The following is an 18,108-nucleotide window of genomic DNA, read 5'->3' as shown; positions in this document are numbered from 1 at the left end:
AGAAAAAAGCCAAATTGTTCTAAATAAATTCACAAGGCATACAATGAGTAACAATAGAGTCTCCTGCCCTATTCTTCTCTGTCTTTGATTCCCACACACTAGGAAAAACCATTTTAAACTTATTTTTAAAGAAGCTTCCTTTGTTATTTACCCTATTTGTTCTAAATAACATGCTTAGATTGCTATTTCTTGATAAAAATGTAGTTCCCTCACAATCTCCATCCCACATCTATACTTCCACCCATAACAGTAATATAGTTACATCAGTTTACTTTTTGTTATATTAATATTCCATGGTTACACTGTAAGTACATATTAATATTTCCATTTAAATCACATTACAATGACTCTACTTCCTTTCTTTTATATATAGTTTTCCTGAAATAACTGCCTAGTCTGGTTTTTTTTAATTGCCTGGTTTTCCAAGGATGTTACCACTATTCTTCTCTGAAATCTGCCATGGTCTGAATGTTTGTGTCCCTCAGCAAAATTCCTATTTTGAAACCTAATCCCCAATATGATGGTATTGACAGGTGGGCCTTTGGGAGGTGGCTAGGTCATGAGGACAGAGTTCTCATGAATACGATTAGTACTCTTATAAAAATAAGAGGCCCAAAGGAGCCTGCCTTCTCCACCACGTGAAAATCCAGTGGGAAGTCAGCAGTCTGCAACCCAGAAAAGGGTCTTCACCAGAACCCAACCATGCTGACACATTGATCTTAGACTTCCCAACCTCCTGAGCTGTGAGAAATAAATTTCTATTGTTTATACGTACTCAGTCTATGGTATTTTGTTAAAGCAGCCCAGAAGGACTGAGAATATGGCTATGTCTTGTCAAGCTGCTGATTTAACTTCTGCATGATAGGACACAGGCCCAGCCATTTCACTGACATATCCCAATTTTCAGTACCATTAGGCCTTTCCTATTAATGTGATTCGACACATGTGTGCCCACATACTGGAAGTCAAACAGTAGGAGAACACAGGAGATCTCAATGCTCTGCTGGAGCATTTCACACAACTCTGCTGTTTTCATTTAATACAATAACGCCATCTTTCAGTTGTTTTATTTCTTAAGAAAACAGAGCCGGGCACGGTGGCTCAAGCCTGTAATCCCAGCACTTTGGGAGGCCGAGACGGGCGGATCACGAGGTCAGGAGATCGAGACCATCCTGGCTAACACGGTGAAACCCTGTCTCTACTAAAAAATACAAAAAACTAGCCAGGAGAGGTGGCGAGCGTCTGTAGTCCCAGCTACTCAGGAGGCTGAGGCAGGAGAATGGCGTAAACCTGGGAAGCGGAGCTTGCAGTGAGCTGAGATCTGGCCACTGCACTCCAGCCTGGGCAACAAAGCGAGACTCTGTCTCCAAAAAAAAAAAAAAACAGAAATCACTGGTGGAAAACACACTACCATTTTTTGCGGTAGGGGAGGGGTGGTATTAAACCAGTTTCACAAAATGAAAGAGAGGATTTCACATTGTGTTTCTTAAACTTTTATCCCCCCTAAGATGGAGTCTCCCTTTGTCGCCCAGGCTGGTGGACAGTGGCACAATCTTGGCTCACTGCAACCTCTGCCTACCAGGTTCAAGCAATTCTCATGCCTCAGCCTCCCTAGTACCTGGGATTACAGGCGCCTGCCACCATGCCTGGCTAATTTTTGTGCTTTTAGTAGAGATGGAGTTTCACCGTGTTGGCTGGACTGGTCTCAAACTCCTGATCTCAAGTGATCTGCCCACCTAAGCCTCCCAAAGTACTGGGATTACAGGCATGAGCCACCATGCCCAGCCTGTGCTTCTTAAATAAACTTTAAACCAATTCTCTATTCATACCCCTATTTAAACCTCACCATATACATATAATTCCTTAGCCTTTGTGGCTTTACTGGAATTCTGTGACTTGAATTGGCTTGTTCCTTTTCTTCATACTATCACTCTCAAATGCACTTATGTTTAATAAGCTTTCTCAGGGTCACTCAGTCAGTTGCCATTCCTCCATTTTCTTTCTGGATTCAAAATTGTTAAATACTCTCTATCTCACAGACAGTACACTCTCTAATTCTTTCTGTATGTCATTATTTTTTTGTTGTTGTTCTTTTGTGTTAATGCATCTTAAGCCCTTCACTGTCCTTTTAGCAAAATTTCTGAAAGGCACACAAGTAAAATGTGACTTTAACCTACCATATTTAAAATGGAAGTCTCCATCTGTGGATAATTTTTCTCTTTGCCAACTGTTTATTTACTACCCTCTCTCATTCTAAAAAGACAACAGAATCTTAAAAATAAATATATCCCGATGAAAGGGTAAATAAAATGAAGCCAAAGGTAAGGTTGCTAAGTAAAAGACTAAATGTGTCAATGCATTTTCTTTTTTTTTTTTGAGACGGAGTCTCACTCTGTCACCCAGGCTGGAGCGCAGTGGCCGGATCTCAGCTCACTGCAAGCTCCGCCTCCCGGGTTTACGCCATTCTCCTGCCTCAGCCTCCCGAGTAACTGGGACTACAGGTGCCCGCCACCTCGCCCGGCTAGTTTTTTGTATTTTTTAGTAGAGACGGGGTTTCACCGTGTTAGCCAGGATGGTCTCGATCTCCTGACCTCGTGATCCGCCCGTCTCGGCCTCCCAAAGTGCTGGGATTACAGGCTTGAGCCACCGCGCCCGGCCGTCAATGCATTTTCTAGAGGAGGCCCACAAATTTGGCCCTGAGATTCCAAACAGGGTTAAAAAAAGAGGTGGGAGGGGAGCAACAACTGGAGGTTCAAAGGTAAATAAGACCAGTTATTAAGAAACAGCACAACTTTTCCCAGTTATAAGATCTAAGAGAACTTTCCCAATGAATACTCATAAAGTAGATGCTTTGTGCTATGATGCTCTATACAACCACAACATCCCTACCATAAATCAAGAAATACAATAGTGTCACTCCCTCGGTAGCATCTAATAAACACTAGTCTTGGTGGGAGTCACACTTCAACTAGATACACAATATTTCCTAATAGTTAACAATTATGTAACACTTACTGTGTGCCAGGCATTGTTCTAAATGCTTTACATTAATTCATTCCTTCCTCATATCAATCCTATGATACTCATTTTACAAATAAGGAAAGTAAAGTTCCCTGTCCAAAGTTACGGCTAGTAACCAGTGGTTAAGTTAGGATTCAAATCCAGTCTGTCTTCAGAATTCATATTCTTAATCATTAGGCATACTGCCTCTAAAATACGAATCTAAAATTTACCATCCTCTACTTATGGACATTAAGACTGCTTCTAATTTTCTCCTATTAATAAATAAGAATGTAATAAACATATTTTGCTGAAATCTTGATCCACATGTTATATCATTTTCTTATTCCTAGGGGTTTTCAAATGGCCCTAATAATGGCTCAACCACACACACCTACATTAGGGCAGAATCAGAAAATGTCAGTGTACTCGTTAAGAAGAAAGCCTTGATTAAAACAACTATTTCCGGCCAGGCACAGTGGCTCATGCCTGTAATCCTAGCACTTTAGGAGGCCGAGGAAGGAGGGCTGCTTGAGGCAGGAGGGTTGCTTGAGTCCAGGAGTTCAAGATCAGCCTGGGGAACATAATGAGGTCCCATCTCTACAAAAACTTAAAAAACCAGCCAGGTGTGGTGGCGCGTGGCTGTAGTCCCAGCTACTCTGGAGGATGAAGTGCGAGGACTGCTTGAGCCTGGGAAGTTGTGGCTGCAGTAAGCTGTTGATTATGCCACTGCACTCCAGCCTGGGCAACAGGGCAAGACACCATTCAAAACAACACTAAGCAAATAAACAAACAACTATTACCTAAATGTCCATCAACAGGTAAAGAAATAAAGAAAATGTAGTATATGCGTACACTGGAATATCGTTAGTTACGAAAAGAAGGAAATCCTGTCATATGTGACAACATGAATGAACCGTGAGGACATTATGCTAAGTAAAATAAGCTAATCACAGAGGGACAAGCATTGCATGAGTCCAATCATGAGGTACTTAAAGCAGTCAAACCCAGAAACACAAAGTAGAATAGTGGTTGCCAAGGGTCGGAGGGAGGAGGAAATGGGGAGCTGCTGTTCAAAAGTTATGGTTTCCAGTCATACCAGATGAAAAAGTTCCAGAGAGCTGCTGTACAACATTGTACCTCTGTTAACGAAATTGCACACTTTAAAGTTTGTTGAGAGGGCAGATCTCATGTTATGTGTTTAACATACACGCACGCACACAAACTCCAAAAAAATATCAAAATCTTAATTTTGCAAAAGCAAGAAGCTTTACAAGGAGAAGATACAGCTTATCAAGGATCTTTGTAAGATGATACTAAGAGTGAGGGGGAAAAAAACGAAAGGATCTTTGATTCAGATTCAGAGTCACTGGTGGTATAGCAAACCTCTATTGCTGTAAAATATTTATAAATTCTATGAACTACGTGGGTGACCAGTTTGGCTAAAAATACTTGATAATATTTCTGCTTTTTCTCTTATGCTACAAAGCACTCTATTTCTGAAATCACAGTATAGAAAATAAGGGCTCTATTTGATGTCAAACTGACTTTAATAGTCATTTCTCAGAAATAAAAACTCTAAATCAAAGGCTTAATTTTTAACCTTACAGAAAAAAAATACACATACACATGTGTGTGTATATGTATCTATATATACACACATATATGTGTTATATGTATATATAGATATATTTATATATACACACACATTTCTTTTTTTTTTTTTTTGAGATGGAGTCTCACTCTGTCACCCAGGCCGGAGTGCAATGGCATGATCTCAGCTCACTGCAACCTTCGCCTCCTGGTTAAAGCGATCCTCCCACCTCAGTCTCCCAAGTAGCTGGGATTACAAGCATGCGCCCAGCTAATTTTTGTATTTTTAGTAGAGATGGGGTTTCACCATGTTGGTGAACAGGCTAGTCTCAAACTCCTGACCTCAAGTGATTCACCTGCCTCAGCCTTCCAAAGTGCTGGGATTATAGACAAGAGCTACTGCGCCCAGTTGACCAGAATATATTTTAGATAACTGCACAATATCATAAAATACATCTAGGGCATGAAATAATGTTTATAAACTATACACATTATTTATTTATTAAGCTCTAAATGACCTCAATGAACTCATCTGGTTTTTTTCTCATTTTCTTTGTCTTTCTAACCTATGTTACTCAGGGTAACGTCTCATGGTAAAAATGCTTAACTCCTTGTATTTATCAAGTCTATATTAATCAAAAGCGTATCTGTTAGACAGTAACAAGTGTTGATGAGGATGTGGAGAAATCAGAATCCTTTTAGTACTGCTGGTGGGAAGGTAAAATAGTGCAACTACCTTGGAAAAGAGTTTGGCAGGTCCTCAATCTTCTTCATTAGTCCAAAACTTGGAACCAACCCACATACCCTTCACCTGTATAAGAAACACATAATGAAGGCCGGGTGTGGTGGCTGAGGCCTGTAATCCCAGCACTTTGGAAGGCCAATGAGGGCAGACTGCTCGAGCCCAGGAGTTCAAGACCTGGGCAACATGGCAAAACCCCGTCTCTACAAAAATTAGCCAGGCATGGTGTTGTGAACCTGTGGTCCCAGCTACTCGGGAGGCTGAGGTGGGAGGATCACCTGAGCCCAGGGAGCAAGGCTTCAGTGAGCCGTGATCACATCACTGTACTCCAGCCTGGAGAACTGAGTAAGACCTGTCTCAAAAATAATAACAATAATAATGAAATAAAAAAGAAACACAAACCAAATGTAGTATATCCATAAGGGAATATTACTTGGAAATAAAAAGGAATGAAGCACTGATGCATGCTATAACATGTATAAACTTTGAAAATATGCTAAGTGAAAGAAGCCACTCACAGAAGACCACTTATATGAAATATCCAGAATATACAAATCTACAGAGACAGAGAGTAGATTAGTGGTAGCCTGGGGTTGGGAGATAGGGGGAAATGGAGAGTAGCCACCTAATGGGTATGGGGTTTCTTTTAGGGGTGATGAAAATGTTCTAAACTTCAATTGTAGTGATAGCTGAACAATTCTGTAAGTATTCTAAAAACTATTAAATTGTATTTTTTAATGGGTAAATTTTATGATATGTAAATTATATTTCAATAAATGTTTTTATCTGGTAGCTTTCTGAATCCAAACACAAAGAAAAGCCTTGTTTCTTTCACACTAGTGTCTAAATAACCATTGCTTATTCTAGTGAGAGTAGCATTATAATTAATATAGAAAAATAAATTTTTCTAGCGAAAATTTTAAAATAAGGATGTTAAAATAGCTCTGAACTACATGAAATCAGCCTCAAATCTGATTCTGCACCTATTTCGAACTACAGTCATTCTCCTGTTATCAAAATTTAACAGGTTGGGCACAGTGGCTCATGCCTATAATCCCAGCACTTTTGGAGGCTGAGGTGGGCGCACTGCTTAAGGCCAGGAGTTTGAGACCAGCCTGGGCAACAGAGCAAGAACCCGTCTCCACAAAAAATTTTTAAAAATTAGCTGGGCATAGTGGTGCATGCCTGGAATCTGAGCAACTCAGGAGGCTGAGGTGGGAGGATCACTTGAGCATGGGAGTCAGAGGCTGCAATGAGCCAGCAGCACACCAGTGCACTCCAGCCTGGGCAATGAAGCCAGACCCTGACTCAAAAAACAAACACACACCAACTTAACATAGATAAAATTTAAAAGCCATTAAATAGAAAATTTAGAAAATTTATTTGCCCATGGTACCATGGAGTGGGGTGGGAGATGGCTAGCTCTTTAACTCTGAACTCGGTTTGTTTTAAAAATGGTTAATAGCAGCCGGGTGCAGTGGCTCACACCTGTAATCCCAGCACTTTGGGAGGCCGAGGCAGGTGGACCACCTGAGGTCAGGAGTTTGCAACCAGCCTGGCCAATGCGGTGAAATGCCGTCTCAACTAAAAATACAAAAAATTAGGCAGGAGTGGTGGTGGGTGCCTGTAATCCCAGCTACTCAGGAGGCTGAGGCAGGAGAATTGCTTGAGCCTGGGAGGCACAGGTTGCAGTGAGCCGAGATCGCGCCATTGCACTTCAGACCAGGCGACGAGAGCAAGACTCCGTATCAAAAAAAAAAAAGAAAAAAAAAAATGTTAATGGCAGTAACAAGGAGCTAAACAGATTAACAGTAATAATATCCATAATATCCATTATATAAACTATGTTAAGTATAAATCATACCTTTTTATTTCTTGTCCCTTTTGCTTAGGAGATTCACCTCCATTCAGGATCTGTTCTAAATTCTTTGTTTCTACTGATCCATTTGGTTCTGAATTAGATAGTCCAAGTAATGACCTTACCCGCTGAGACCGTACATCTAATATTGTATCTGTATAACCTACTTCCTGAAGATACCTGTAAGAGAAAACAAATATTAAAATCCACATATTGTTAACATTTGCCAGACTCAAAATCGTATCAATTTTAGAAAAACCCATAATCCTATTAAAACATGCTCTCCCTTTGTCTCAGTATCTTTCTTCTCTACAGACTAGTTCCAGTTCTAAGAGAACTATACCAATTACAAACGAAATTTAAATTAAAAAGCATATAGTATGGTTAACACTGATTAAGAGCCAATTATCTCAAAACCCAAGAAGTCTTAAAACGCTTTTAGGATTATGTACGCACACATACATCTTTAAATTTCCATACACACAGAACCACACATTTTTTAAATTTATACACACACATATTTTTAAATTTATACACACATATACACACAAACACAATACACACACATACATTTTGTAATTTCCAAGGAGCAGTAAAGAATGAGTAGAACTCAATCTTAGCACACAGATATACTAAGTTTAAACCTGGGGTTGTTAACTAGAGATTGATGAACACATTAATTCTCCTTCTAGGATCTAAGATCTCACAGCACTCCTCTAGTCCTGTGATTTTCAATCTTTCACTATATCTAAACAAGGAACTTAACCTAGGATCTAAGATGAGACTGGAAAAGAAGAAAAGGACTAGATTATGATACAAAGATAATGAGTTGTGAATGGCTTTGTGATAAATTAAAGTATTTAAGAGGGTAATGAAGGACGCTTAAAAGAAACTTTAAATACTGCTGGCAGAAGAACAAAAGATTTTTAGGTGAATGCTAAAAAGACTTGATCAGGACACTAACACAGCAAGAAGTAAAAATGGAGAAAGAATAAATGTGAGAAAAATAAGAAGATATAATCTTTCTGACATGATGCATAAATATATATGGAAGTAGAATGAAAAAACAAGTAAGAACTTTGCACAATTTTCAGGTTTCTAGCTTGGATGGTCAGATGATGGGTACGTTCAAAAATATTATATAGAGTCAGAATCAAGTTTATAGAGTACCTATCAGACAACCATACAGTGTCTATAAAAAAATACAAGTGACAACGTTTATTAGGCACATGGATGATACAAATCAAAAGCTCAGAAGAGACTGACCTGGGTCTACAGATTTGGGTCATTAATCTTTGGCAATATTTGAAGCCATGGATTTAAATGAAGTCACTGAGAGAATAACCATAAATAAGGACAGAAAGTCTGGGTATACAAACATCCAAAGGACTAGAATTATAATAAAAACTCAAAGGAAAATGAAAATATTTGAGAAACTAGAGGGAAAAAATGATAGCAGAGAGTGCTGTCATGGAAGCAAAAATAAAAGTTTCAAGAAAGAATAGTTAATGCCAAATTTTTCCAAGATACCAATTATAACAAAAAAGGTCTCTTGAATATGTTTGTGATAGCTGCTTCAGAGAAACGTCAAAATGGAAAACAGATAGACAGCTGACAAACGAACAAGAAGGCAGACTATGGAGATAAACTACCCTTAACAAGTTTGGCTATAAAGTCACAGGGAAAGATAAAGGTGGCAAGAGACTAAATTGTAAATCAGGCAATGGGATTAAGCATTTATGAGAGGAATACTGTCCAAGTGATTTCTCTACTGTCCAGAAGAGCTGTCCTCACTTTTCTTCTAAAAAATGCAGTCCTCTCTTGGGGAGAACAGCTCCCATCATACTCTAACCATTTGGTCTGAATGAACTGCCAAGATCTTACACAACCCAGGTATGAACTGGCAATTATTTGATCAGTCAGGACTCATGGGCAATTATTTGATTAGTCAGGACAATACAGAGTATTCTCTGACATACAGAAAAAAAGTGGTTTTTCAGAAGAATAAACCTGAGACAGAGAGGGGTAGAAAATCAAGTAAGAATGTCTTTAGAGTTTCCAGTCTGAGACGGCCTCCAAGCTACCCTAGCTCTTCACTTCCTGACACTCGGTTGTTCACTATTTCCTTCAATTCTGCTAGTTATCCAGCATCCTTCCAATCAATAATCTATTCTTTTCTTCAAATTTTAGTCACTTATAAGCAGAGCCTCCGTCTCACAAAAAAAAAAAAAAAAAAAAAAAAAAAAAAAACCACACATTTACAGAAAGGAAAGTGTTAAGGGAATTGTCACCTGACAGCCTTCATATTTTCCATGAAGCAGAGCCTGAAGTGCTTTAATGAAATAAAGAAGAATGGGCTGAGATACGGTAAAAGTTCAGAATATCCACTGAGGACAATGGAAGCAGGGGGTGGCCAAGGGTTATGGAAAAAGGTTCTCTGCAATGTTTGGACAGGAAACTATGAATACGTAATAGTATTCACATGATTCTATAGTTTTCATCCAAGAGTTAACTAGAAAGAGGCAGACAGAATGAACTAGGGCTAGAGCTTTTCAGGTAAATTTAGTAAAATGACTGGTGAGGAAGTGGTAAGCAGTGGGCAGCAAGAAAATTAAGGGTACTAGATAAGGGTGATCAATTATGGAGTCTAAGCTGGAGCTAGGGAAACAGAAATAAAATAAAAGCAACCATAGGTAGAAGAGCTAAAGAGAAAAATGATATAGTTAAGGATTTAAAAATCATGGTAAAGTCAGAGCGCAAATAACACAATGGTCAGAGGTGGAATGCATGATGACTGTCCTGTCCAGACTATGAAATATTCTAAAGACAGTTCTACAAGATTAAGGGTGAAGGTAAAGATACCTAGAGTAGAAAAGGCTGAATAACTGAAAATCACCCAGGATATCAGTAGGACACAAATTTCAAAATTTTCAAAATATAAGGAAAATAATACATGAAAGACAAAAAACAAGATTTGCCAGAGAAATACTTCTAATACACCAAGTAAGTCAAAATTCAAAAAACCTCCTTAAAATTTCAACTAAAAGGAAAATTTGGCAATCCACTTCTGAAAAGTTTCAGATGAATTCAACTAAATTCATTTTCTAGACCAGTCACACCCCCACTGAAAAGAAACGTGTGAATTCTGCACTGACAGGAATGGAGGGCTCTAGGAAGTATGAATTCTGTATTGTTTTTATTCTGCTCAAGTCATCCAGTCTTTTAGACATTCTACCCTGCAAGTAAGAAGACAACATCATCCTGAAACTCAGAGGAAACAAACTTTTAAAAAGATCCAAGCATCTCACAACAAAAAAGCAGCAATACAAAAAACATACACATTGTCCCAATATAATTTTTTACTTGTAAATTGATTCAATATAAACACTTTCATACCTAGATCCTTAAAGAAAGCTGAAAATAAATAATTACTCACTGTCTTAAAAGCTGTCTGCCTTGCTTCCACGTTAACTGGCTATTCTGAGGTGCTGTGGGAGCCTCTGTGTCTTTGGTTTCTTCTAAAAATTAAGAAAAAAAGGTTTTACATACATTATTTCAACTCCTGAAAATACCGTCAAAGTTTTCTTAGGGATAAATTCCCATAAAAACATACCTAAATATTTTATAAAGGACAGGAAAAAATTAAGTTTTATCTAAGTATTAACTGTGGGTCACTCATTTTAAATGTGTTTGTCCTAATAACCCAATGACTTAAGTACTATGTCCCCCATTTTAAAACAGGGAAAACCCAAGTGTACTTTATTAGTATCAAGGATTCAAAAATCAAACGAACAGGAGATAAAATATTATTAGAACTGATTTCTTTTTTCTTTCTTTCTTTTTCGAGACAGGGTCTCACTCTGTCACCCAGGCTGTTGTACAGTGGCACCATCTCGGTTCACTGCAGTCTTGACTTCCCTGGGCTCCAGAGATCCCACTGCAGTCTCTCGAGCAGCTGGGACCACAGGCATGTACCACCATATCCAGCTAATTTTTGTATTTTGAAGAGATGAGGTTTTGCCGTGTTGCCCAATCTGGTCTCAAACTCCTAGGCGCAAGGGATCCACCCGCCTCAACTTCTTAAAGTGCTGGGATTACAGGTGTGAACCACCATGCCTGGCAATTTAATTTTTTTTTTAACTACTAGAATTCTGCTGAGTCGATTGCCTTTGAAATTAAAAAGCTATGGCGGGGCGCGGTGGCTCAAGCCTGTAATCCCAGCACTTTGGGAGGCCAAGACGGGCGGATCACGAGGTCAGGAGATCGAGATCATCCTGGCTAACACGGTGAAACCCCGTCTCTACTAAAAAATACAAAAAACTAGCCAGGCGTGGTGGCGGACGCCTGTAGTCCCATCTACTCCGGAGGCTGAGGCAGGAGAATGGTGTGAACCCGGGAGGCGGAGCTTGCAGTGAGCCGAGATCTGGCCGCTGCACTCCAGCCTGGGCGACAGAGGGAGACTCCGTCTCAAAAAAAAAAAAAAAAAAAAAAATTAAAAAGCTGTATTATATGAGCTATTCAAAATCAACACCGTTAAGATATTAGGCATACATAAAAATACTGAATACCTTAATTTGGGGTCTGTATCAATGGACCTTAAGTCTACATCACAGGACTTCATCTAGCTAAGTTCCTTTTTTAGAACTAAAATTAAACCAGAAAAGAGTTTTTACTATAGGTAAAGAGTCATATTTTATTTTCAGATAACAAAGTGTACACATTAAAAAAAAAGAGTTTAGCCCAGGTGCAGTGGCTTACGCCTGTAATCCCAGCACTTTGGGAGGCTGAGGTGGGCAGATCACTTGAGCATGGGAGTTCAACACCAGCCTGAGCAACATGGTGAAACCCCGTCTCTAGCAAAAATACAAAAATTAACCAGGCATGGCGGCACATGCCTGTAATCCCATCTACTCGGGAGGCTGAGAGGTAAAAGGATCGCTTGAACCCAGGAGGCGGAGGTTACAGTGAGCCAAGATTGCACCACTGCACTACAGCCTGGGCGACAGAGCAAGACTGTGTCTTAAAAAAAAAAAGTTTAATAAACAGTATGATTTCAGATTAATCTCTCAACAAGCATCTCCAGAACAAAATTTAAAACTATTGACATTTATATCACAGAAATATTTCCCCATAAGTTCCCATTATTAACATAAAGACACGGTGAAGAAGAGAGGGACTTAGAAGATCAACCCTCATACTGAATGCTGAGGACTCTGTGAGGCTCGTAAGCTCCTCAAAGTCACTTAGTACCTGCTGGTAGTGATTCAAATATCCTCTTCAGACATTACTTCTCTAACCCTAACAATCCAATTACTAATACCTCTAGCTGGGAACAGTGGCTAAGGTCTGCAATCCCAGCATTTTGGGAGGACAAGGCAGGTGGGTCGCTTGAGCCCAGGGGTTCAAGACCAGTCTGAGAAACATGTCAAAACCTTATCTCTAGAAAAAATGCAAAAATTAGCCAGGCATGGTGGCACGTGCCTGTAGTCCCAGCTACTTGGGAGGCTGAGGTGGGAGGATTGCATGAGCCTGGGAGACAGAGATTGCAGTGAGCCAAGATCACACTACTGCACTCCAACCTGGGCAACAGAGCGAGACCCTGTCTCAAAAAAAAACAAAAAACACTTCTTATTCTACCCCAAAAGTAAGCATTTCTTTGATTTCCAGAAATAATTATTTCAAATAGTCCCCCTGCTGATTCTTCTATTTATAACATTTTAAAATTACATATAACACATTATCACTGGAGAAAAAAATACTAAAAAAAAGAAGAAATACAACTGCCTAAAACCCTATTGCCAAGAGTTAACAACTGGTAGTGCTTTAGTGTTTATCATTTCATATTTTCTACCTGAAAATATACATAATACAACCCCACCCTTTTAAAAAATGTGCCAATGTATATACTGCACTATAATCTGCTTCTGACACTAAATGTACCTTGAACATTCTCTGTATGGCAATACAGATTAACACAAAAAATGATTGCATAACATTCTATAGAAAACATATACCTATCTAACCAATCCCCTAATGTTGAAATTAGTTTCCATTTTCTATTATAAATAATGTTGCTAAGGATATTCTTGAAGTACATCAAGTGTATAGCTCAAGGAATTTTTGAACACGCCCATGTAACCAGTACCTAGATGAAGAAACGAAACACTATCAGCATCCCCAAAAGCCTTCCTTGTGCCCTCCAGTCACTAGCCACTCCAAAAAGGGTATGAACGCTATCTTGATTTCTAAAATTACTGAGATTTTTGAATATGATGTAATAATTTCTTCAATTTTCAGTTTTATGTGATTAAACCATGTTGTCACATTCAGTTTTAGTTTGCTCACTTTTGTTGCTAAACAGCATTCTATTATGCTAACATATCACAATGTACTTATCCATTTATTCTGATTCTGAAGACTGTTCTAGTTGTTTCTAGATTTTCACTGTAAATAATGAGGCTATGAACATTCTTACACAAGCTTCATGATGAACATATATATGCCTTTTGAGGAGTAGAGTTACTGGATCATAGGGTATGTATATAAATATTTTTGAGACAGGGTCTCACTTTGTCATCCAAGAGGGAGTAGAGTGGTGTGAACAAAATTCACTGTCACCTTGACCTCCCGGGCTCATGCAATCCTCCTACTTCAGCCCCCTAAATGCTGGGCTACAGGCATGTAACACCAAGCCTGGGTAATTTTTGTATTTTTGGTAGAGATGAGGTTTCGCCATATTGTCCAGGCTGGTCTTGAACTCCTGGGATCAAGTGATGCAATGCCTCGGCTTCCCAAAATGCTAGGATTACAGGAGTGAACCACTGCACCTGGCCTAGGATATGTATGTTATATCCTCTTTAGTAATAGTCACAGTGTCAAGTCACTTTCAGAGCAGCATTATCCATTTATAATCCTAACACCAATGTCTACGAATTCTGGTTACTCCACATCCTCAACACTTAATATTGACTCTTTTGCATTTTAGCCATTCTGGTCAGTGTCTAATTATATTCCATCGTGGTTTTAAGTTGTATTTTCTTAATAACTAATAAAAATCAAGCAATATTTCATATTTTTATTGGCCATTTATATATCCTCTTCTATGGTGTGTCTTTTTAAGTCTTTTGCCCATTATTCTATCTGACCGTTTGTTTTCTAAATGTAGAAGAAAGGGAACTCTTTTATATTTAAATATAACCTGTTTATAAGGTTAGGTTTAGGCTATATCTATTTATTTTACTGAGAGAGGGGTATAAATACTCACGTATCTTCTACTTTGATCAAATCAATATTTTGTACATTTTCTTTCCCATATTGGGTATATAAAAGGTGACACTGTTTCATTTAATATTATCTCCATATATACTCTGACGTAAATAATTCTATAATATTTTGTTCACACGATGTATTTTTGCCCATCCCTTTGTTTGGTTTTCCACTGAACACCCTGACAAATTTTTCTATATAACTGAAAACATTTTACTTCACTGTTATTGTGTGTCCTGTAAAGAAAATACTTGGATATTATTTTATTCCTCAACTTGAGGAACTTTTAATATTTAGGTTAATACAGATAAAAACAGATTTGTTTTGCCACAATTTCAGTTGCAAGCAAAAAAGATTTATCTTGCTTTATACAAACTGTTACACTGGGACCACCTAGCCAATTCTGACTCTGCTTAGCCTCTACTGCAGGTACAACGTGGCTTTAACTAGCCTCCCTTCTTTACACAGACCAAGCCCTACAGTTCTAGAAGTGTCTGCTTATTTTCTGAATATTCTAGCCATACTGGAAATAAAATGAGTCAAAAAAAAAAAAAAAAAAAAGCTCTGAATTAACCCGGTATTTTTCTGGTGAAGTCACTCTACTCCCTTTAACTGCAAAGAGACGACTATAATAATCATGGCTCAGAACAAACAGACCTTTCATGTTTCTGTTCCTGATTTTTGCTTTTTCCAAGGAGGAGATTCTAATATAGTTTCCTGGCATCAGAATAAGTCTCCATAACCACTGAAAAGCCAGGTCAAAGAAAACCTATGCCACTCCCATCTTGGTCTCTTAATTTTATATATATGATAACAAACGGAAGCTCTAATAAAGTTCTACTGCTAAGAATGAAAGTGTTAAAGATTAAAAAATAAATCAACTGCAAATTGTATGTATGGTGTGTGTTTCTGCCAAGTTCTATGTACTTAATATTGAACTCAAAAACAATTAAGTAAATTTTTAAAATTTACTGTAATACCTAAACTTCCTTACCTTTCAGCTCAAATTACTACCATAAATGCAATCACACTTTTACATAGATTTCAACTCAAGGATAAGACAAGTTGCCTTAGGATTAAGATGTACATGAAACCATTTATTTTTATTCATTTAATATTTTTTCCCAAATTCCAGACAGTTTACAATAGTCATTCTCTAATATTATCAAACCAAAATGTGGGTAAAGGGAACATGTCTAAATATAAAAAATGAATTAAAAAAAAAAAAGTAACAGAAGAATCAAGTTTACCTGACTCAAAGGTTGGCATTTTCAAGTCACCTTGGTTCAGTTCCGTGCCATATTTTAATTTGTGATATTTTGCCCTGAAAATTTAATCACAAATTAGTAATAATAACTTCTTCCTTTTGTCACTCTTGTTTTATATTATTCCAATAACAAAACATAATATGAATGTTTGTTTCTTTAAACTTTGTTTGCAAAGAACGTTGAAGACTCTATTGCTGTAAAAGAAAAAAATGTAAGTTTCCCAAGTAACACATATCCAAAAGTTAAAAAAAGATCAATTATCCTTTGTCTTTTTTTTAAGTTCCAAAATTTAGATTCTGTAACAAAACACATTTCAATTGAAGTATCTTAATCTCTTTTGCCTTTCTTTCCCAAGTACGAATCAAATCAAGATAGCATCATGTATTTGGGCAAGGATTTGTACCTTTCAAAAAAAGCTGCCAAATACAGAGTACAATGGTATACATGAGTACACTATTGTTCTACTTTATTCATGTAACAAAATGACGCACACATACCTTTCTTGTTTTAATGCATACTCTAACATCTTTATTCTTCTTACTAAGTCCTTCTTCAGATTCTCTTGACCTTTTCTTTCTCCTTGTAGAAATGCAATCCGGGCCTAAAAACATAAAAGATGCATTTATTTACATTTTCCCTTAACCATACATAGGAAACTGAAAAATGGAAAACAATAAACGCAAACTTTTGCACTTGACTCATGATATCAAGATTTTAAATTCATAAAAACGGGCCAGGCAATGGCTCACACCTGTAATCTCAGCACTTTGGTAGGCCAAGGCAGTAGGATTTCTTGAGACAAGGAGTTTTAGACCAGCCTATGAAACACAGCAAGACCTCATCTCTACAAAAAATTTTAAAAATTGGCCAGGTGTAGTGGTGTGTGCCCACAGTCCTAGCTACTCGAAGCTGAGAAGACTCTGTCTCAAACAAACAAAAAAAAAAACTCATAAAATGGCCAAACTTTCCGTTAGATCTAACACATTCCTTTTGAAATAAAGATAACTATAAATTAGCTAGTTTATAATCCTTAAGATTCCTAATATTAGTATTTCACCTTCACATAACCTTGAAAGAAAAATATACATAAAAATGGCACCTAATTCCTAACATACAATTCACAAAGAACTGAAAAACATGTTCACAAATAGATAAATATGTCAGAAAGTGAGATATTATTTCAAAAATCAGATTACTTCAAAAGCTTTTCTTGAAATACTAGAAAATTTATAATCTGAGCTGGGCACGTGGCTCATGCCTGTAATCCCAGCACTTTGGGAGGCCGAGGCGTGCCTGAGGTTAGGAGTTCAAGACCAGCCTGGCCAACACGGTGAAACCCCATCTCTACAAAAATACAAAAATTATCTGTGCATGATGGCAGGTGCCTGTAATCCCAGCTACCTGGAAGGCTAAGGCAGGAGAATCGCTTGAACCTGGGAGGCGGAAGTTGCAGTGAGCCAAGATAGCGCCACTACATTCCGGACCGGGCAACAGAGCGAGACTCCGTCTCAAAAGAAAAAAAAAGAGAGAGAAAAATGAAAATTTATAATCTTTCCATTGTACCACCCCACTCCAAATTCTGTTTTAATTCTTGAAATGGTAAATGCCATGGTAATACAAATAGTTTAAATAAGGCCACCATACATTCCATTACCTCATTGCTTTCTATTGTCACTTTTCCACTGTGAGAGAATTTTTTTCCTTAAGTGCCTTTTATCCTTATTTCCTGAAAAAGGCAATTCTCTGCCTTTTTCTAGCCCTTCCCTGTATGTCAGCCTCCTTTAACCACCTCACACTAAAGAATAATGTTGAAAGAGACTGGCATCTGTCTGAGGACATTTGCCATTATCCACACATTCACAATAAAACTAATTTTCACAAGAGGTAGAATGTTCTTGCAGAGATGACACAGGTGCATTTGTTCAGTATGAGAAAGAAAGCTATTTAGTAAGCTAAACTGTGGTTAAAATTTTAGTCAGGATGTGTTGATTTCTACAAGACAAATATATTAGCCAAGGATACCAGCTAAACCAAAACTACTAATAAAAACACCTAATAAATAATTGCTGTCATCAAAAAAACTGTTACCCTAAAAAAAATTTGTATGAAATTATCTACAACTTCGTAACACCTGAAAAGCTATAAACAGCTACAGAGTTCATGACCAGCCTTGGCAACACAGCGAGACCCTGTTTGTACCAAAAAATCAATAATTAGCCAGGCGTGGTAGCATGTTCCTGTAGTCTTAGCTACTTGGCAGGCTGAAGCAGGAGAATCGCTTGAGCCCAGGAGTGAGGCTAGAGTGAGCTACGATCACATCACTGCCCTCTAGCCTGGGTGACCAGCAAGACCCTGCCTCTACAAAATAAAATTTTTTTTTA

General features: G+C 38.0%; 1 protein-coding gene across 5 annotated transcripts in view; it reads right to left on the bottom strand.

The window, feature by feature from the left end:
• STRN3 (striatin 3) overlaps window positions 1-18,108 on the bottom strand; it is a 139,310-nt gene that overhangs the window by 49,587 nt on the left and 71,615 nt on the right. For all 5 annotated transcript variants that reach the window (XR_004184958.1, XM_009211348.4, XM_031668209.1 and 2 more), the window contains exons 2-5: window positions 16,225-16,328; window positions 15,710-15,783; window positions 10,630-10,711; window positions 7,200-7,373 (exon numbers count right to left, since the gene is read on the bottom strand). Coding sequence is in view for 4 of the 5 variants with exons in the window: in XM_009211348.4 (XP_009209612.3) it covers window positions 7,200-7,373; window positions 10,630-10,711; window positions 15,710-15,783; window positions 16,225-16,328 (434 nt within the window). In the remaining variant the exon portion in view is untranslated. The remainder of the gene's footprint in view (window positions 1-7,199; window positions 7,374-10,629; window positions 10,712-15,709; window positions 15,784-16,224; window positions 16,329-18,108) is intronic.

Source organism: Papio anubis, chromosome 7, assembly GCF_008728515.1.
Source record: "Papio anubis isolate 15944 chromosome 7, Panubis1.0, whole genome shotgun sequence".
NCBI classification, from domain to species: Eukaryota; Metazoa; Chordata; class Mammalia; order Primates; family Cercopithecidae; genus Papio; species Papio anubis.
Note: the sequence above shows the minus strand (reverse complement) of the source record. Positions and strands in the feature narration are given on the sequence as shown.